The 21,986-nt window shown below is 41.5% G+C and overlaps 1 protein-coding gene across 1 annotated transcript in view; it reads right to left on the bottom strand.

Moving 5' to 3' along the window:
• Positions 1 to 21,986, bottom strand: part of igsf3 (immunoglobulin superfamily, member 3) — an 87,325-nt gene that overhangs the window by 31,220 nt on the left and 34,119 nt on the right. Inside the window, exons 3-4 of the mRNA XM_040005322.1 lie at positions 7,641 to 8,060; positions 4,168 to 4,554 (exon numbers count right to left, since the gene is read on the bottom strand). Coding sequence (XP_039861256.1) covers positions 4,168 to 4,554; positions 7,641 to 8,060 — 807 coding nt within the window. The remainder of the gene's footprint in view (positions 1 to 4,167; positions 4,555 to 7,640; positions 8,061 to 21,986) is intronic.

The following is a 21,986-nucleotide window of genomic DNA, read 5'->3' as shown; positions in this document are numbered from 1 at the left end:
GTATAAGGCAGTTATAAACTGTGACTTCACCAGTGCGTCTTCTCCCACACAGCTGTCCACTAAGCCACTCTTTTCACCACATATCGCAGGCGGTCCATCTGTTGTCATTCCTTTGGCGCTCCCCCAAAGCAGCTTCATTTAAGTTACGCACTTCGATTACTTCTTCAAATATGTCTTTTCCCTTAGTTGTGCCATTTCATTGATTTAATTTCCAACAGTTCCCCTGGAGTCAGCTCGACGCGTGAAGATTGAGAGCTGGGCAGTATCAGCCGTGTCACAGGAAGGGAATTTGCAGCGAAGCCTTCTCCTTTTTCCATCAGCTGTTTTTGCAGATTGGTGGCAACCTCACAAAGACAATCTGTAACAGTATTCAGAGTACTTAAAATGCTTACTTTTTGTCTGGGATTGCACGCTTTAAACATGCAGCACTTTAAAAATTCCTCCTCACTTTGTCACCAGGCTGATTTGGCCATTGCTTCTGCCACAATAAAACTGGCTTTAACAACAGCCTCTCTTTGAAATGTTGCTTCTGTGAACACAGTCTGCCATGACACCAAACTTCTTTTCATCTCTTCTGCCTTCTGAAGATTCTGCTGTTTGTCCTGGTGTTTTGTTTCATAGTGTCATCTTATGCTATATTCTTCAATTATGGTCACATCGGCTCCGCACACAAGACAAAGAGGTTTACCCTTTCATGTTAGTGATCAGTTACTCTGCCTCCCACTTCTCTTGAAAGCCGCCGGGCCCTTTTGATCTTTTTTTTGTTTTGTTTTGTTTTGTTTTTAATTTCGACTGGAAAAGACTGGTTGATCATGAGGCTAACAAGTATATCAAATCAAGAGGTGTGAGGGGTAGCTGGCACTAGTTTCAATTGACACGCTAATGCGCCAGCCAGTCCAGTGCAATCAAACCAACTTGGTGTATACATACTTCTGCTTTGTAAAGCACTTTGTGAATTGTGTTCTTGAAAAGTGCTATATAAGTAAACCTTACTTACTTACATACCAACTGATAAGATTTTTAAGACTGATACCAAAACCAAGACTTATATTTGTAGATTTAAAAAACGGATTTCCCCAATATTTTTATTTTTATTTTTAGAAAAGGGATGTTACTTGCAGTTTTAGACTTTTAAATGCACAGAAAGCTTTTTGAAAGAGAAAATGATCAGAGCTGTGAAACCAAACTTAAACAATTGTGTGTAAATGATCAGTCTTCATTCTGGAAAACTTTAATATAAATAAAATTAAATAGTTTCACTTCACATTTGTGCAAGGATTGAACCACACATTTGTGAGTCCTCATAAATTACTGTACACATTTGTAAATCTTTACACTTGTGGATCATAGCATATGCATTTTTAGGCATATTTCTCTCCATAGATTTTACTCCCATGCCAGAATTTTACCGCAATCTCTACACTTGTGTAAAGTAGAGGTTTTTCAAAAAAAAAAAATTTAAATCTTTTTTCCACTAGTGCAGCGCTGGGTCCAAATCTGGAACCAGTTCCATACTGAAAAAACAGACTGGGGCTGGTCATTGTTTTTAGTGGGAACGTAGGAGCCTGTGGTTTCTGTCTGCTATGTTTTTCCTTGTATGAAAATTACTGTATAATTTATGTTTAGTTCCCAATCCTGATAAAATATTGGCTGCTTATAAAACACAGATCAAGGCAGAGCTATGACTGCACCAGCACAGTCACTGTGCTCATAGAAAATTAGATGATGGAAAATAATGACGTGCAAGTGTCGATTAGGGCAAAATGTCCACGATATCAATTAAAGATGAAATACACAAAAAGCACCCCAAAAAGAAAACTAGAGAAAAAAAAAAGGAAAAGTGATCGGATCTAGATACTATATTTGATACGGATTTTAGGACACAGGAACTTATCCAAAAGCGTAACTCCTTCTCAAACTGAATCCAAGAGATAGCTAGAATAACTCTGTCTGTGTCAAACAATTCAGAGAGCAGAGGTGGCCACGGGCAATAAATCAAATTGCTGAGCTTTTCCCTGGAGTGCAACACTGTAAAAGTGCTGTGTGCGTCTGTTTGCATGCTTATGAGTGTGTATGGAAGCATGTGTCAGGGTAAGATAGTGCAGTTTTGTAACTGGCCCCAGGCACGTCAGAGTGACAGCCACAGTAGACACACTGATAAGTTTTGTGTGTGTGTGTGGGTTGAGATTCTCTTCCTGAACCTTGTGAAGCTTGTTCACCAAGTCCTTAATACGCACAGGAAAGAAGGTTCAGATCACAGGGCTCAGTGGCACTTCAGAGGAGAAGGATAAAAGTCTTTACTGACTCTTCTGCTCTGTTTTTCTGCTTTATCTAGACTCCTATCACTTCAGCATCCATCAAACATCACGGAGCTCTGGTTGACCCATAAGCTCTCCTCCCCTCTGCGGAGCTAGTGCTGCTGTCTCGTGGGGGGTGCGGCTTAAGAATTCTCACATTTTTTTTCCTTCCCTTAGGCCAAGCTCTGCTGCCTCCCTCTCAGCTCACCGGCCCTCCTAATAAGCATGAGTCCTCTGTGAATATGAAATGAATTCAATTCTTATTTCTATCAGATTCACATTAAAAAAGGGAAAATGCTTCATCCTTTACTTTTGTCTTTCATTCGAATAGCTCATAGTTTTCTTATACAGCTAAGAATAGACTGTAACATGTAGATATATCTGCCTGCCTACCCTTAAAAATCTCTTGGTCTAGTCAACGTTCCTTTCCCTGTTATTTTATTTTTTCAATTTTTACCCACGGGCTCCTTCTCCTTTGTGCTGAACAGAATGCATTTTTCTCTCCAATCCCAAAGAGCCCCAACTCTCTTTCCCTACCTTATCACCTGTCCCTTCCATCTTTATGATAGAGATTCAGTCTGGCAAGTGAGCTCTCCCTCCCTCTCTCAGTGCAAAGGTAAACTCCATCCATCAACATTCATTTGTCATGAGTGTTTACCCCTGTTTTTCCTTCGCTGTAACCTCTGCCTGCCGCTAAATCATCAACTATAAACCCCTGTCGCAACCCATTAACAGCTTTCCCCCCAATTCCACAAATTAAAGTGATGAAGCACATCTTCGAACTTTGTGTCTATGCCTGAATGTAAGAGAAAGGAGGCATAAGGAAAGTCTGCATACGACACACACGCTCCCCGAACACTACTGCTGTGTTTCATGAAAGTTCTCCACCAATAACCATGCCCATTATCTTGTGTAAACCCTATAAACATCCTTTATATGGCATTAGGGCCTTTTGTTGGAAAAACAAACCTTCCATACAGAGATATTCCCAAGAGACTGCTGCAGGCTCTGGGCCATTGTTTTGGGGTGATTTAACAGGGGCTGCAGAACGGTCAGAATAAGGTAGCATCGGCTGCTTGAGCAGAGATACTACTTTGTGGCCATTATGTTTTATTATGCTGGTATCAGTTGGCTGGCTCCATGCACTGTTCTAGTCCTCAGAGGCATGGTAGCACAGAGAGACAAGGGAAGGCAGCATCAGACACAGATGCTATGAGTGTGTAGAAGAAAAAACACCAGAAGTGATTTGGGAACAAGGTTTTAAAGGTTTAACTGTATATTTGTATCAATCAGCTGCAAGGCTGACATCACCCCATTGGCTAGCCCTGCTTAACCCAGCTGAGGAGGTTTGCCCCAGCAGAACACATTAATTTAGCCTAGGGAGCCACTTAGAGGGCCCTGGAGAGCTAGATGCCATTCTCTGCTTCTTTTCTTTCTCCACACTTTCATTTCATGGCTGTTAGCTCAGCCTCCTTCACTCAGGACTCTTCTGCTCTCCATTATCCTACTATAGTGTTACCCACCCTCCCCATCTCCCCACTAAGCCAAGGAAATGGGAAGGACCATAATGCTGCATTACCAATCCTTAGCAATCCACTCAAACAGGAAATACATCAGGAATAAGAGTAGCATTATCCCATTCCCTCTTACTCACAGCTAACAATAGAACCTCTGCAGCTATCCGTTATAGCCACCCTTAGAAGGACAGGACACGGGGGTGGGGTGGCAGCAGAGGATCACAGCACGATATTACATGTGGACTAAGTGAAGATAAAACAGCCATTATCAAAATGTCATCATTCTTAGTGAACTTGACAACTAAGGACAGGACGGCCACACAACTGGCTTCAGTGAACAGATTATTACTCACTCAGTGCCTGGACTGTGATCTGGACATTGCGGGATCTCTTGCTGCGGTCGATGAAGTCACCCGTGGGCGTCTTCTCCCGCTCTGTTACGCGGCAGATATACTTCCCGGCATCTTCAGGACGCAAGTGCTGCAGCTTGAGCAGGTGCACGTTGACGCTCTCTTTGCGCACAGTCATTTGACCGGCGGCCTCCCGGGCGACATAATCGGGGCCCAGATTAGGCACGGCACTGGGGCCCACCACGGCCACCGGTGAGCTGCTGAAGACCCACGACACCGAGAAGAAACGCTCTGGGACATTCTGCGCCTCAATGGTGCAGCGAAGCTCCAGCGGCTCACCGGCCGTGAAGGACCGTCGCTCCGTGCTCACCTGGATGCTGAAATCCCGGTCTGAAAGAAAGGAAAACAATTGAAAACAACAAGGTTAAAGGCTAATAAATGCACGGAGATTTCAATTAAAGCTGCTCGAAACCGAAGCGCACAGTGCTGCTTCATTTTCTTGGTAAGCTGAACATGCATTACCCAAGAGAAAGGGGTTAAGAAGACTGAGCAGTGGGTGGTAGAGGTGGGGTTTGATGTATTCAGGAAAGCCATGGGGCAATAACATGGCATCAGCTCGTGCAGAGAAAAAGAATATAAATTAGAGATGGTTGAGGTCACTCGGTGGGATAGTGGCATAACAGACAGGCCTGCTCTCTCCTCTCTAGTTTTCACCTCTGCAATTAGGAAAAAAAAAACACTTCTAATTAAAATTCTCGTTAGCTGTTTGAAACAGTCAGGCACGCTTTTTCTTTCCTGCATGATCTAAAACCACAGAGCAGAATAAACACTGGTAGGGCCCCCTACCTGGCCAAATCATGCTTGTTGTCTCTGCATGTGCAATTGCATTTGTGTCTGTTTGTTATATTAATGTTCAGATCCTGAGTTCTGTACATATCGGAGACAGCTGCAAAACATCTCAGTGAGTTGGTAGCCCCAAGCAGTAATTACAAAGACTTTAAAGTGAATTTCTGAGAAATGCACTCGTGTGGAAAAGGTCAAAGCCTGCCCCTAGTATGGAGCTAGTTACGCAGAGATAATTATGATGAGAGGTAAGAGAATATTGTTGACACATACAAAGCATAAATGTGTATAAATCTGCCTTCTGCCATGTGTTGCTGGCAACAAATTCCAAATATATTATTAAATACATATTAGGAAACTCTAAGCATTCATTACTGGGATTATTTTTTTTAATTTAATACAGTATAGATCTGGTAGAAGATCATCTTAAAGAGCCAACACATATTCATGTTGGGGTGTAATTTAAAAAAAAAAAAAAAAGAAAAGAAGAAGTAAATGCTAAGCACAAGCAGCCAAAGTGAGGAGGAGAGGAGGAAGGAAAAAAACCTGCAGTGATGAGCAATGTTTGCAGAAAAATAAGAGGGTATGTGAAAGAAGGGAACAAGGGAGGAGATGAGTGGAAAGACCAAAAAAGATAGGTATGGTGGGAAAAAAAAAAGGGGGGGGGGAGTGAAAGGTACATTAAGATTCTGTCTGTTGCTCATCTCTCTGATGCCGGCAGTGGGTGATTAGCTAGTGATGGGGCTGTCTTGAGATCCACTCCATCTTTTATAATAGGAGTCTAATGGAGAAGCTGCTCCCTCTCCTTTCTAAATTTCCCTGGCTCTCTGTCAAATATGCACTTGGACAGGTGGAACGTCACATACACCAGTTCAGCCTTAAGGCGTGCAAGTGGCTCCTTCGTCATGCAATAAGCACGTGGAAAGAAAACCAAAATGAATTTACGCATTACACTGAAGTTTGAGCAGTTACATTCATAGCTTGCACAACGCAACTGCTTTATTCTCTTTGTCACGCAACAACCCTGCATCCATTATAGATTATAGGGAAGACAGAGAGTGACAAAGAATGTTTAGAGATTAGCTCTTTGTGCCCTTTGTCTCCTCACTAAAGTAGCAGGAGCTCATCTGACAAACCTGCTTTACATCGGAGTTCTCACTCTCCTTCTCATTCACGCACGACTATCTGGGGCACCATCAAGTCGCATTGGTCCAGAGCGGATCTGATGCTTAATGGAGAAAAGCAAAATGACTCCTCTTTGAAGTGATTTACTGGCATGAGACATTCGCCACTGCGTGCTTTCTTGGTAACTGAGCTAATGTCAAAGCAGTTTATCACCCATCTCTTTGGCCCTTTCTTGGAAGCATACAAAGGGATACTTTATGTATGTGGAACGCAGGACGATGAATGTGATGGGCTCGAGTCGGGTGAGAAGCTATAAGGACATGTGATGAGATATTAAGCTGCCTTTTTTTCTCATCTTTTTGGTCTAGAGGTTGGCTGCCTATTAAATAATTATCATATGAGCCCACTCAACACATTCTTTGTTTCCACACACTTGCACATCACGCAAACCTTGTTACTGCTACCCCCGCAGTACCTCCCTAAGCTGGAAACTCCCTTAATGCTTTCCGCTTTCCATAGGTCTCTTCCTTTACATTTGGCAGAAGCATTAAAAGAAAGCTGTCTCTCTCATAGCAATGCATTCTAGCCCAATCAACACCGGACAAACTGTTGGCAGGAAGTGGCTGAAAAACACATTCTGCCTTCTGAACCATGGGCCACATGTTGCTGGGGAAGCTGCTTATGTGGAAGCCATAGGTCTCCTGTGTCAAACACCCACGCTATTTGGAGCTGGTTACATTTTTCTTGGATGTGCTTGTAATGTTGCCCATCAAACAGACACAAATACAAAAGTAGGGAATCTGCGGAGGTTTAGTTAAGCCCTTTTTAGAAAGCTAATGAGCTTAGCCGGAGATACTGATCAGCAATCAGTGAAACCCGGCCCACATGCATGAGTGTGTGCCACTCAAGAGGACAGAGGGGACTGACACTAACCAATATCTATACCCTGCCCACCACCCCTCCTTTTCTTTCCCACAGAATATGATCCCTTCGGCCTATCTCTGAGGCGCAGAGAGAAAGGGAATTAGGTTTCACAAGGTTAGTGGTTCAAACCCCAGTTCCTCATGTCGGTGTTTCTAAAGCCTCTGTTCCACTAGTACCAACTCTGCCAGGCTCACCTCTGTTTTAGGGTGTTCCATTGGATGATAGTACCTGGTAACAGGTACCTTTTTTAATATCCACTTGGCTGGGGTTCCAAACGACCCGTGTCGAGCCCACCAACGTTGCGGTGGTACTCACTTGTAATGGAACATACCATACCACCTTTATTTATAAAGCACTTTAACATAAAATCAGAGTTCACAAAGTGCTGTACATGCTAAAAGCATGACTGAAACAGAGTAGAGTTGAGCCGAGTAGAAGCTAATGGAGAAGAAGTATAACAGTCTTGTTGGACAGCAGCTTTATCCACTGATAAATGGCTCAGTGAGAGAGCTGAATGATAGTTGCACTGTGTATGCAAAGGTAATTTTTTTTTTTTTAAAGCAGTCCATTTACAATTCACTCACCAGTGGGCTGAATACGGAGCTGAGTCTTGTCGCTCTGCTTGCGGGTCATAGCAAACCAGCTTCCATCTGGGTCTTGAATCCACTCAGCAGCCTGGCAGTAGAGCAGCCCCTGGTCGACTGGCTGCAGCTTGTGAATGGTCAGCCTGTAGGCTGTAGCGCCAGTTTTATCCAGCCTGAGGTCCCCCGCTGCCATTCTCTGCCGATACGGCCCCCCAGAGCGCAAAACGAAGTCTCTTGACAATGTGACTAACTCCTGAGGCGGGGCGGTTGGGTCCTCTGGGGACCTTAAGTACCAGCCTACTGACAAGTGAGTGTGCTGCACTGTGGTCCGAGACACCTCGCAGGTAAGCTGTAGTGTGTCGCCTTCCACTTTGGACAAAGTCTGGGCCGGAGCTGTTACTGTCAAAGAGTCAGCAATAACTGAAAAACAAACAGAAGAACAGGGGCAATTATTACTTAGCGTGTATAATGGTAATTATTCTGTAATTACTCAATTTTAGAATAGCATCATCTGCTTCCTTAAATAATATATGAACCCTTTACCTCTCTGAAAAGAAAAGAAAAAAAAAAAAAAGACCTTAAACAACAGAAAGCTAATTAATAAGGAAAACCAAATACACCCAAAAAAGCATTTTGGGTTTTTTTTCGGCTATTATATATGTGATAAAGTCCATTCCACTGTTAGCTATTAATTTTATGCGGTGTGAGAAAAGGTGTAAATGCAGCCTTGCTTTTTTTCCTGAGGTGACTGCCCTCCATTTCCTCTTCCATATATGACTTTCACATGTTACTGTGTGGTGATGGTATTTTCTCCATCTCACACAGACAGAATCCTCCAGAGAACCCTCTGGCACTTCTTTCAGACCGATTATATCCCATATGGCTGGCTACAGAAAACATAATAAAATGTCATCTTACAGTGTCTCACTAAACTTTTGGAACATTTGGATCACGCATAGTAAATATACAAAACAGCAAGACCGAAATTTACTGTAATAAATTCAGCCCAACCCCTTCTATCTACAATACAACTGAGAATAAAAAGGATGGGATCCAAGCCAGATGGTTGAGAACAGAAGAGATCAGAGAGAGGGGGGGGGGGTGCAAGGAAGCAGAAGATAAATCAAAATGTGATAATTTCAGAAAGGAAGATGGAGTGACTCTACACACCGACAGAAATAAACATGTATAGCCTTTAAAAGGGAACCTGAAATAGCTAAAGAGGTATTTTTAGATAGGTACCAGAGCAAAACTTTATGTATGTGTGTCAGGAAGACTGAAATAGAGACAGCATTAGATCTGAGCTTCCAAAACTAAATCCATTACAGACGAGCAAAAACACCAAAAGGCAATAAGGTCAGTCATAGGGGGTGGGGGCGGATCATGCTAGAAATAAAGGTTACTGGACAAAATTTAATTGGGTAAATAATTCACACAGAGGATTCTGCGCTTTGCCATGCAGGGACTGTGACCACTTCTTAAAAGCCAGAAAATTGAAGTGCATTGTGTTTGGCTATTCACGCTCCTAAGGGAATGTCACTGTGAAGATTACAATTCAGCATGTTTGAGTCTGCCTCTGCGCAGTAACTTGCTGCGTCTAAGTGTAGATGCGTGGGAAAGAAAAGCTTTACTCTTGCATTATTTTGAATGTATGCAAGTAGAGGCCACTGTGGTGATGTCTGTCATTTGCTTTTAAAAAAGGAAGGGATATCAGAGGGACAAAAGTGCATAGAACCAAAGAGGATTTTGAGAGAGACTCGATATATGGTTATCCAGAGTTTAACAAAGCACTCAAAGAAAAAGAAAACAATGAGATAGTAATGGCACAAAAATACGGAAAGTAATCAGGTGGGCCACAATCTGATAAGACACTGCCTCCTGAAATGGATTAAGTAAAGATGTATAAAAAGTCCAGACGAGAATAAACGGTTTCTGCATTTTTGTGTCTTACAAAAACACAGACAAGGTCTGATTCAAGGTAATTTGGAAGTTCACTAGAGGTCATATTGAGTGCTCGAAAAACCGCCTAGCAGCAAGGGATGCAAATGGGAGCCTTGGGCAGGAATAATAAAGCTATCCTGCTGATGTATTTGTTTGTTTCTTGCAATAATAAAATAACTGACATGGGAATCTTACTGAGCCTGGATTAGTGTTTATATTCAAATACTTTATTTGTAACAGTTTCAGAAACAGAGCAATTAGTGGTAATGATGGTAACTGCTGGGAAATAATTGTTAAATATTATCAGTTATGAACTTCCGCAGAATCACTCTGGTGTGATCTTATGGGACTCTTCTAAAATTTGTGTTGTTTGAATGATGGATTCTCAAAGATGAAATTAAAATATAAATTAGTAGCTGATTATACATTTTGGAGTTGGTTAGTTAATTTGGACATCAGTTTCATAATCCAGTGCAAGTTACTCCTGTAATATTAATAATATCTAATAATATTAATAATATATAATATCTCTTCTTTGCTCTGTGGTGTTTTCAATACACAAAAGTTCTGCACTTCAAACACTGGTTGTAGCAAAGTCCTCTCACTCTGACACTCCTGTCAACAATGAGTGAACAGCAAACTCACATACAACACACCTACGCTACAACCTGGCATTGCCATAGCAACTCTCCCACATGGTGCTGAGGGCCTGCGAGAACAGTCATTAGTTACTATAACAACCGCACCCACCAACACAATCCTGAAACCGACTTGCATTCCTTCTGTAGACACACTAATGGACGGTGAAAGCAGTTAGCTGCTTCCTCCTGTCGGATGGCCCGTTTATTGTGGGCATATTTAATATTTTTGACCTCATCTCAAGGCGTCTGAGCCAATCAGAGCCCTACACCAGATATGTCGGGAGGACAGAACAAATCAGATAACACCAGCCAATCTCAGCCTTTCCAGCAGTCGGGCTGAAGTTGTACACCGGGATCATCCAATAGTACCACTGACCTCAATCTGCAAAGGATTAGGAACAGCGTGAGATGGCATTCTCTGGCATACATGCAAAAAAACAAAACAAAACAAAAAAAGAAACGTGCATGCACACATGCACACACACTTCTGAGGACTTATTTTACCTGTTCTGTCCTTAACTGCAAACATTACAAGAGCCTTTAGAAATGAATCTAAGGACATTCTGTGTTTTTTTTCTTGAAGATCACACAGCTCAGAAGCAGAATTTGTGGTAGCCGAAGCCCAGCGCTTGGGCAAATAACTCGTTTTATTGAAGAAAAATATTGACTTCTTTTCACTTCAGAAGTTAAAGGCCTCAGTTGTTGTCTGAGCTGTTATAACATCAATACCCACGCTTTTGGACCAGGCAAAGTATTTTCATCACAATGAACACAGGCACTGCAGTTCATTTAAGGGTGTCTAGTTTAGTTTTGTGATATTGTCTTTATTTTATTGATTTTTTAAAATGTTTTGCCAACAATAAAATAGTACAGTCTCAGCTTTTGGGATAAATAACAGTATTTCTTAAAAAATGAAATAAAATACACATTAATATACATATACATACAAATACACACTACTATATCACCAGAAATTATTCAAATGTTTCCTTAAAAAAGAAAGAAAAGACTTGAAACAACAAAAATTACCATGTCACATTGTCCATGATAATACCAGCATGATGTTTTGTGTGATAAAGAAAAAAAAAGAAAGAACGCGTTTTCTTCATGATATCAACAATATCAATGTTCCTTTGCGTGCACAGCACCAACAAAAATCCAGCCATGTCTGAGAATGAACTTCAACAACCTCCAGCAAAGCACAAAACTTTGAACAAACGTTCATACAAACAGGAAAACTGTTCCTGAATGTGGAAACAACAAACTGAAAGCAAAAATACACTGCCGAATACAACTAGGCTATGAAGGCACCCAAGCAAAAGATACTAGCAGCAGGTGATGTGCGACCCTGAAATTAAACAAATGACGAGTATTTCTGGAGCACTCGATAGTTATTGGTCCATACGACGGAAAGATGGATGGAAATTGCAGATGTGGTTGCATTGCACAAAAAGCCACGTTAGAAAACACTTTTTAATTTCAAATTTATTATGTGACAATATTGTACAGCGACCCGCTACCGGCACCTTGTGGCAATAGTTTCACACTTCAAAATAGGCAGTGTGTTGTCAATGGCAGTAAAATGCACATAATTTTCTTTGCACTTACACAAGCCTATGCCGGTAAACTGCAATCACCACTAAAACAAGCTTTTCCCCCCCCCTGTATCTCTACAAATATCACTATTACAAGTTTCCCTGAACTGTTGTGGTATAATTTTGATTATGTTGTCCACCCCTATCATTTATATACTCCAGTACTTGATTGGGGATTTTCTACCATAAATTGCTTGGTAAATAGACTGGTTCTTATATAGCACTTTTAAACTCAATGTACTTTACGCAACATTCATGCAAGCACTTTTTTCTGTGTCTAAGTGTTTTCTAGCTTTCTATCTAACATTGACACACACATTCAAACCCAATGTATTGGGAGCAACTCGGGGTTCAGCATCTCGCCCAAGGATACTTTAGCATGCAGACTGGAGCAGCCAGCCTACTAACCTACCGATTAGTGGAACCTGCTCTACCTCCTGAACCACATCCACCAATTTTGGCATCAAAGGAGAGTGGCACCGTTGAGGTTTCCCAGGCTGCTTTGCAGCCTTCAACTCTTCTGCAGTGTTAGGTGTTGGCAGCGCTTCATAGATTCACATGGGGTCAGGCAAGTGGGCTACCCCAATCAAGCACAGTAATAGTAAAAGTAATAACATGGTCAGCAAAAGATTTGGTAGCGAGTTCTGGCACTGTGGGGAAGTGCTAGGTCCTGCTGGAAAAAGGAAATTGCCATCTCCATGAAGTTTGTCAGGAGATGGAAGTATGATGTGCTCTAAAATTTCGAGGTAGATGGTGCATCGACTTTGGACCAACATCTGCAGGTGACCTCAAATCATTACAGATTGTGGAGAGACTTCACACTGAACTTCAAACAGACGGTATACTGTGCCTCTCCCTGCTTTCACCAGACTTTGGGACCTAGATTTGTAAAAGAAATGCTAAATTTACTTTCATCTAAGAGGACTTTGACCACTGAGCAACAGTCCAGTTCTATTTCTCCTTAGCCTGGATAAGATGCTTCTGATGTTATCTCTAGTTCAGGAGTGGCTTGATATAGAAATGTGACTCATGAGCTGCTGTGTTTCAAATAGGATTAATACAAACACATGTAACACTCACATACTAAAATTTGAAATTTAAATATATTATAAATATTATAAATAAGAAAATATCTTTTCAGATATTCATAAACTTTAAGAATTTCTCTTTTAACCCCGGTAAAACTACCAGAGATACAAGGCTGACATTGATGAGAGTGACTCATTTCAATTCATTATTAACATGAAAACATCAAAAATCACATTCAGTCATTTCTCAGCTGCAAAACACTCTGCATGTGTTCCCTGCAAATCAGCCTTTATTATCATAGGATGAATAAACATTTCAGTGGTTTGTGAAGGATTTCAGATACCCCCCACCCTCTGCAAAACATTGACGGAGACTGGATTTCCAAAAAATGCATTTTTCACCAGTGAATCAGGTAATCTTACATTTTGAGATGAAGGTTTTCATGTGTGGATGGTTTGCATTTCTTATCCTTTTTCTTTTTTTTTTTTTGGACTGGCAGCGAAGCTGTCAATCCTCGATAAATCTTTAAAACTACGCTCTTCCTGCTTTACCTCATCTGCAATTTTTACTTTCATCTCCCTCCATTCCAGATCCTTTCCTACTCTTTCAGCTCTCTGATGTGAGTGACGGTTGTCATCCCCCAAGCTAGCCTTTTAAGTCCAGTCACATAGAGATAGAACTGGGGGGTGACATGGGGACACACCACCATGGGGAAAAGGATTTCACAAAGATGACACATGGAAAAATAGATGATAATTTATTAAGCCTGATCTTTACATTTTAGGATGGGTTTGGAAGTAACAGGACCAGAAAAGATATCTCACCGAAAGAAAGCACCAACGGCAAATCAAACAGCAGTGTTGTGCATTTGTTGTTGTTGTTCTTTTTCCCTATATATTAGAGTTGTTGTGGATTGCAAAGATCCAACCATTCAGCAACTCCATGCTGGAAGATACAGAAAAATCTTCAGTCCTCACAAAAGCAGGCCTGCTTTCTATTCAGCAAATAAAATAACTCCTGCAAACACGCACAAAGCTATCATTTTTAAATCATGGGTGCCAGTGTGCGACATCTTCAGCTTTTCTTTGAGGCATTGTACAGAGTCATAAACGTTACAGAAACATGTTTGCATGATAAAATCTGGGTGGGAAAGTGAAGCGGTAGTACTTGTCCCACCCACATCATCATCATCAGTGTTGTGCTCCTAATCCCAATGCCTTAAGTGTAGCTGGAAGATCAAACTGTGGTTCTAATGAACAGTTTCCATTCAGGATTGAATTACTGGCTAGTAATAAGGCCTGACTCACTGTTGTCATTACTGACTGCAAATAGTTGAGAAGACCAGCTGGTCACCCAGAGGTTGAGGGTTTTGGTTACAAGGTTATTGCCCAGGTCACCCGCTGCGCGGCAACCTGTCTCAGTCCGACTGACTGACTACAATCAGCCTAAAACAGATAATTGCCATCTAATTTATGAATGCAGACACACTGCCAACATGTTGCAATCAGTCGAGGCAGTCTGTGCCAATGAGCGCGACTGGTCTGCTCAATCCAATAACGAAACACCCAAATGTCAGTTATTAAGGTTTGTGGCAGGCAATTTACTGTAAATTGAACTAAATGTAACACCAAACAGCATGTCTTATTTTGCGGCCAATGCGTGTGTGATAGTTGCTGCTAAAAGTGTGTATTTACTTGGAATGAGAGGGGGAGATATTATCAGAAAGAGTGCGTAACTGGCACAGTTGGATAGCTCAAAGCTGTGAGTTGTGCCCCGTCATTCTTTACTCAGTGCTCACCTCTGAGCATTTAGAGCTGAACTGCACGTATTTCTGCTCCACAGTAATATTGGTGTTTTATTGAAACATATCAGAACTGAGCTGAACTCCACAGAGCATTGACGAGAGAAAGGAAGAGAATCCCAATGCAAGACAGAAACAAGGATACATCCTGTTTTCTTCTCTAAAGTTAGTCAAGCGGGTTCCAGTGTTTTAGGCTCTTAGTCATATTTCTACACAGAGATCAGCACACAGTGAAAACATCTCACTCTCTCTCGCGCGCTGTCTGTCTTTTACTTCCTTCGATAGGCGCTTTTACATAACATGTGTCTGTCAAAATGCATTTATTAGCTGGATTGTGTTAGTGCGATTAGATTAGTCTCGGCACAATGTTCCCAGCATCACACTTTCCTTTTCAGACACTGAGTCAAATGCAGCAATACAAATATTTCAACATGCCAGAATCAAATCTCCTATCTTACTGGTATTTGACCAATTTTGCCTTTACCATCTGTGTTTAATTTGAAATAATATCTAAATGCAACACACAATGTGTTGTCAGTTTAAAGAATTAATAAGTATAACACTAAAGTAGATTTCTAAGAAAACAGTTTGATTTTTTATGCTTTCCTGCAGCACAGCACATTATTTTTTTGTTTACTTTGTAAACAAACAAAACATGTTTTACAGCATCATGGACCACACGTTCCTGCTTTAAATGATGGTGAGATTAAGGTTGACCTTCTAACTCAAGAGTGTGGCTGTTTCTTTTTATCAGCCTATCGCAGTAGCTGCAGCATGCTGCCAAGCCAACAGTTTATTCTTTTGTTAGTGCAAAACTGGCCCAATCTCAGAGTTGTGCCCTATGTGTGGATTTTGTGCAGTCCGCCGGTGTGAGTTCCCACAGACTCCACTATAAATCTGATGTAACTAGCAACAGACGGCAACAGATTTGCAATTCATCACAGTACATTATCACAAACAGATTGCATGCAATTACCAACTTGACCCCATTCATTTGAAAACTGGTTGTAGACCGACTCCGTCTTATTGCTCTTCTGTTGCCATCTTAATGCCCCAAAGACGGTTTGAAGACGGCAACTGACTACACGTGGTCTGATATCTGGTCGTCATCTTTGAATTAACCTTTTCAAAAGTAGGGAGATTGTAAGGTGATTGCACACAGTCGCAATAATTTTGGTTGTGCCGTGGACACCAATCATCATTTTCCCTAGCATGACTACAGCTAAGCTGAAACTAATTATATAAACACACACCAAAATATATAAATAAATAAATGAAACAAACAAACCCCAAAAGCAAACAAACTGTGATCATACATACCTTTGGCACTATATTGTATGTCAATCACAAGTGTACTGCAAGACGTAGCACTAGAGATGTTTAGACACAGCTGAAATGGTTACCACTTATCAGTGGGTAAAAGCTTTAAGAGAGAGAGTGAGTGTGTGAGTGGATGTGTGTGCGTGCATGTGTTGCTGCAAAGCAAATGGCCATTTGGCAAAGCCAGTAGGGTAATTATTGTTAATTACTCTCTGAAACTAAGAGTACTGCTGAGAGGAAAACAAAGCAAGTGGGCGAGCTGCCGCTCCACTTCATGCAAGTCCAACCTCCTTGCTGAACAGACGTCACTTGCTGACCCAGTATGCCTGCTTGTGTTGCAGGCATACCGGGTCAGGAAGTTGGAAAAAGAGATTTAAATACAGAAGCTGTGCCTACACCTGTCTTTCGTATTCCTATTACCCAACATCCTGCCCATTCACATCCTCCACTCCTTTGTTATTTTCTGTGGAGCTGTCGATGAGTCAGAATGAGGGATGAAGAGGTTCAACTAAGAAAATGGGAGAGAGTAGATAAGAGAGTAAAGTGGGAGGAAAAAGAAAGACAGCAAGATGAAGACAAAGAAGAAAATCGAGCAAAAGAGCAAAGACAAACAAAGGGACAATGCTCTTTTGCTTGATACAGCCAACCACATGGATCAGCATCAATGCTTTGTTATTTCACAGCAAGAAGTAAAAAAATAAGCAAACAAAAAACAGGATAAATAAATTATTGTGTTTGTAGCCTATATTTAATTAGTATCAATGCACCATTCAAGTGCACCAAAAACAAAACAAAATTTAAAACAAACAAACAAACAAAAACACACCGAGTGCACTCTCTCGGGAGTCTAGAAAAAAAAAATCAAGCAAGTTCATGAAACACTGCACAACTAGCAAACTCTGATGAACTCAGGCCTACATATAGTCCTCAAGAGCCTGCACTGATAGTAAGGACACGATACAGAACAAAACAAGGAAGCAAGGGCAGAGAACGGATCAGGACTGGGAGGGAAAAAGAGACACACAAGAGCCCTTTTTATCCGAGAGGAGGGGGGAGCATGTGGAAAAAAGAAAGAAGAAGAAGACAGGAGTCAAAGCCTGTCATTTTGGGATCTGGGTCCACAGCAGGGGGCACATCCATAATACAACATAAGCTTCTGATCAGATGAGAGCTGTACCTAATTGAATCTTAGATATGGAGCAAGCTCCTTCCACCCATTCTGTTTTCTGTTTTTGCATATTCATATGTTATACAACACAGGCCAACAATATCTTGTCCAAGGAAACTATTATGTTTTTGTGCAATACTTTTTTGTTCCGTGAATTTTTTAAAGAACATTGTTTTACTAGTTTTTGTTCCATGTAAAATGTTAATTTAATAGTTTTCTGGAAATATATTTCCTGTTCTGTTACTAGCATGGTTTGTTTTTGGTTTTCAGGTCATGTGGTGGCAACAGCTTAGAAAACCATCCAGTAGCAAAAGGTGTGTTGGCAAATTTAAGGGAAAAACTGAACGAACAAGGGCTTTGCAAACTTTCCTAACCCAACAAAATTCCTTTATAAAAAAGTCAGTCTAAAAATATCTGTTTTAAAGTCTTTCAGAACTCCTTTGCATCATCAGCATCAACATAAATTCAGGCATACGGATTAATGAGACTGGATTCCATATGTAAGGGTTAGAATTAGGGATTAGGGATGTGCTCAAGCTGTTACTACCCTGGCTTGAAGATGGAAGCGCAATGACTAGCTGCTTGATCTTTTCCCCAATTGTCTCCTATTAAAAAAGTGATACTTTTTCTGCTAAATCAATAATTGTTTTTAAAAAAAAGAAAAAAGTAATTTGGGTCATCTATTAAGTGTTCTGCTGGTGATTTTGGAAATCATTTCTACCTTAATAAGATTTAAAGATTTGTGTCCTGTGACAGCTGTGACTGACAGGCTCATCTGCAGCTCACACAGGCTTCTCAACTAAATTTTGGGAGTTTCGGTTTAAGGAAACAGAAACGTGCAGTACTGACTGTTTACGTCACCCTGATGCTAACGTTAGCTCAGCACTCAACCACCTCCAACTTATCATCTGTCATGATTGCAGCTGTGTGCAGGCTGGATAAGGACCCAATCACAAAGTCACGGAGGCAGGAATGAACTCAAAATTCACAGCTTTATTGCTGGAGAGCAAAACCATACAAACTAAACTGGGAAACTATAGCGTGATACACAGAGAAACACACAGCCATGAATGAGGGAGAACGCGACACAGAACTGAGGGAGATGCGGACATAAATACACAGAGGGTTAACGAGGGAAGTGGGAGCACACGGGGAGACAGCTGACACAGATAATCATAATGAGACAGGGCAGGAGTGAACACAACATGATGCATACTGACAAGAGACTGTCAAAGTAAAACAGGAAGTACACAGAGGTTCAGACAGGAGGAGAGCACGGGGAAAGCACGGACATAACGGGCTGGGGAAAACATGGGGAAACGAGGGCTCACAGATACACACAGGGGTACACAGGGGGTAATCAAATAAGAAACATCTTAACTAGGGATGGGTACCGGGATACCGGCAGTGCAAAGGAGGTAAGTCCTCAAATCTGATGAAACACCTGGCGACATATAGCATTTTGTTAAAAGCTGAGAAATGCGTCGTATTTGATAGCTTGCTGCGAGACCTCACATCGTGCATATCTACTGCGGGTGTGGTGCCTGTTATCTGACCCGGAGTTAGCAACATCCCCCAAAAACCCGAAGACGAGAGTCCTGGCCCCTAGCCCTGCCAGTGTAGCAGAAATGATGACGGATGATGATGGCAGCAGCAGCTGTTCTTCTCTGGGCGAGTAGCTTAATGTTGTTCATGTGTAATTTACGTTGAGTAGGCTAACTGCGTTATTACATTAATGCATGTAAGGTGAACTAGCAAACACAGTTGTAGTTACATGCGGCTGTCTTCTTGTTTGATGGCAGATACTCCCTTCACCCTGCCCAAAAAAGCTAAAATGACCAAAGAAAAAGTGGAAAACAGTTAAACATGAGAGGTTTTTGGACAAAGTTTGTTTTTTCCATTGATTAAGCACTGCTTCCAGCCAAGAGTGATGCCATAAATCCCCTATAGCTGAAGAAAAGGCTAACATTGTTATCTTTTTATAAAAAAAAAAACAAAAACAGCTGAACATGAGAGGTTTTTGGACCAATTTTTTGTTCTCCATTCTTTAAGCACCGGTTCGAGCACCGGTTTGAGCACCGTTTCAAAAGTACCGGTTTGGTACTGGTATCGGATAAAACCTAAACGATACCCATCCCTATCCCTAACCTTAACAGAACAACCTAGAAACCAAGGCATAAATAAAGAACAAAACCCAAAACACATGAAAACTAAGAATGCTGGGCCAACATGGCCCAGGATCATGACATTATCAGTAAACAGCAGAGAGAGCACCTAGAGGGTGTCCATATTGTTGCTGGGGACTTTAATAAGGTATGTTTGAAATCTGTTAAGTGTCCTACCACGGGGACAGGACACTGGACCATGTGTAGAGCAACATCAAGCAGGCCTACACAGTAACAACCCTCCCCCATCTAGGACAATCTGACCGTCTCTCTTTGCTCCTCATCCTTGACTACATCCCCCTTAGGAAACAAACTCCTCCAAGCACCCAGGTCATTAAAACACAGCCTGATGATGCAGGAAGACCTACATGAGGATGCTCTTTGTATACTACAGTGTTCAACACTATAATCCCAGACATTATCACCACCAAACTGGACCACATTCAGACCCCCCCATATTTAGCTGCTCCTGGATCAGACTTCCTAACCAACTGGCCTCAGGCTACGTCCACACTAGCCCGGATAGATTTGAAAACGCGTCCACACTAGCGTTTTCAGTCGTTTTCACAGAGTTGTGCGTTCACATTGAAACAACCGAAAACGCTTACGTTCCATTCCTGCGCATGCACAAAAGCGAGTGAGAATTAAAGAATTTGAAGAAAAGCTATCTGGAGCATGTATAGACTGATATTAATCTTTTTTAGGGCTGTCAAAATTGAGAGCAATCAAAACAACTGCTGTATAATGCACTCCGCTATCTATGTTTAATTGGTCACATGACTGCATTACATGACTAAAATGCGTCATCGTTTTAGAAAGTCTGCGTTTTTGAGCGTCCACACTGCGACGGGACAGCTCCGTTTTGAAATATGCGTTTTCGAGAGCGTTTCCAATACGCTGCGTTCGTTTTTCCTTGAGGAAAACGCCTTCTCAGTGTGGACGGGAGGCCAAAGCGGAGAGAAAACGATGCGTTCTCAAACAAAAACGCATTAGTGTGGACGTAGCCTCAATCAGTCCGACTTGGCCCCCGCCGTCACACAGCACCGGATCCCAGCAGGGTTGCCTTCTCAGCCCTCTACTTTACACCCTGTACACATATGACTGTACACCAACCCACCTAATGAACGTCATCATCAAGCACGCCAATGACACCACCGTGGTTGGACTCATCAGGCTCAGAAAATAACCTGAAGTGGAACATCCTTAAAACAAAAGAACTCATAACGGACTTTAGGAGACACAGACGGGTCTACTCCTCTCTCTTTATATATGGAGAACAAGTGGAATCTGTCTTCACCTTCAGGTTTCTGGGCACCCACATCTCCAGTGATCTCACTAACGCCCTGGTAAAGAAGGCCCAGCGGTAGCTACACATCCTGAGGAAGTTGCTGCTGGCCTTCTACAGCTCCTCAGTGGAGAGCGTACTGTCCTACTGCCTGTGTGCAGCTTTCCTGTTCTCAGGAAGTCTGAACACCACATTTGTAAATCAAATAGTTGATAAACCTAAAGTCAGAGACATGTAAATGTTTTTTTTAATAAAGTGTGTGTGTGTGTGTATTGCATTATATATATGTGTGTGTGTGTGTGTGTGTGTGTGTGTGTTTTCCAATAAAACAATATAATATATAAAGTATAATTTCAATAAAACAGAAAACATGATGTTTTTCATAGTGTTTACTACCACATAAGTGTATCAACAGCATCTCTGAGCTCATAAGCACGCACAGAATTTCTGAATCATCAAAGTGCTGTTTAAAAAGAAATGTATCAAACTTCTGTTAACTATCATTATATCCTCTGCAGTTGAACGCATTGCATGTTCTGAGCTGAGTGTGCAGAAATAATATAATTCATATATTGTAATGAATGCATTAACCATTGTTTATTATCACAGCTGACAAATTGCAGCCCTGTAGTGTAAAAAAAACTCATTTGGAAAAATTATTAAAGCAGACAACAAATTAGTCGATAATTTGCTTTTCAAATCAGGCACTATGAGTGGAATATCTCACACTATCTTGACCGATCAAAGAGGCCTCCGCACTGCGCTATTATATCACACCAAATCCAATCTTCTAAAAATGTGAAGAGAGATGAAATAGAAATCAGGGGGGTGAGCTGAGAGGGGTAAGAGGATATGAGAGATCTTACAGATGCTGTTATGAGATTTTCAGTGAGGAGTCGGTGCTCTACCGCTATTGGAACATCACTCTGGGTGGGTGTTTGAGCGTCAATGTGTGCCATACGCTGTAACACAAAGGTCACGGTGACCGAAAGGAAAAAGGCCTCTTCGTTTAATAAAGGGGTCTCTCAGAGCATTCCTTTGTCTCTCTCTCTGCCATGCATGTCTGGGCTCTGTCCCATTTTTTCTCCTCACTCAAGTTTCATTCTAGCTACACACCAACACCTTCACTATAAACCCTTACTCCCTTATGCCCTCTCCACCACACGATCTGGTGAGTTTCCTTTGTTAGACAAGTTGCTTGTCAGCACCTAATTATCACTTATTTTCCTTCTTTTTTTAGTTGACTTACTCCTCCAGCTCATCTTTTTTTTTTCAAAACAGGAAGGCATCTCGATCCCACTTTAATATTTTTTTTTTTTTTTTTTTTTACACCACATAATTATCAATTCCTTTTTTTAAATTCTTGTGTATTCTAAACTAGTTAATGAGTGGCATCCTCTC

The sequence above is a fragment of the Simochromis diagramma genome, unplaced genomic scaffold (assembly GCF_900408965.1).
Source record: "Simochromis diagramma unplaced genomic scaffold, fSimDia1.1 OVJJ01000501.1, whole genome shotgun sequence".
In the NCBI taxonomy this organism is placed as follows: Eukaryota; Metazoa; Chordata; class Actinopteri; order Cichliformes; family Cichlidae; genus Simochromis; species Simochromis diagramma.
The sequence above is the reverse complement of the archived record's forward strand: the minus strand, read 5'-3'. Positions and strand labels throughout refer to the sequence as shown.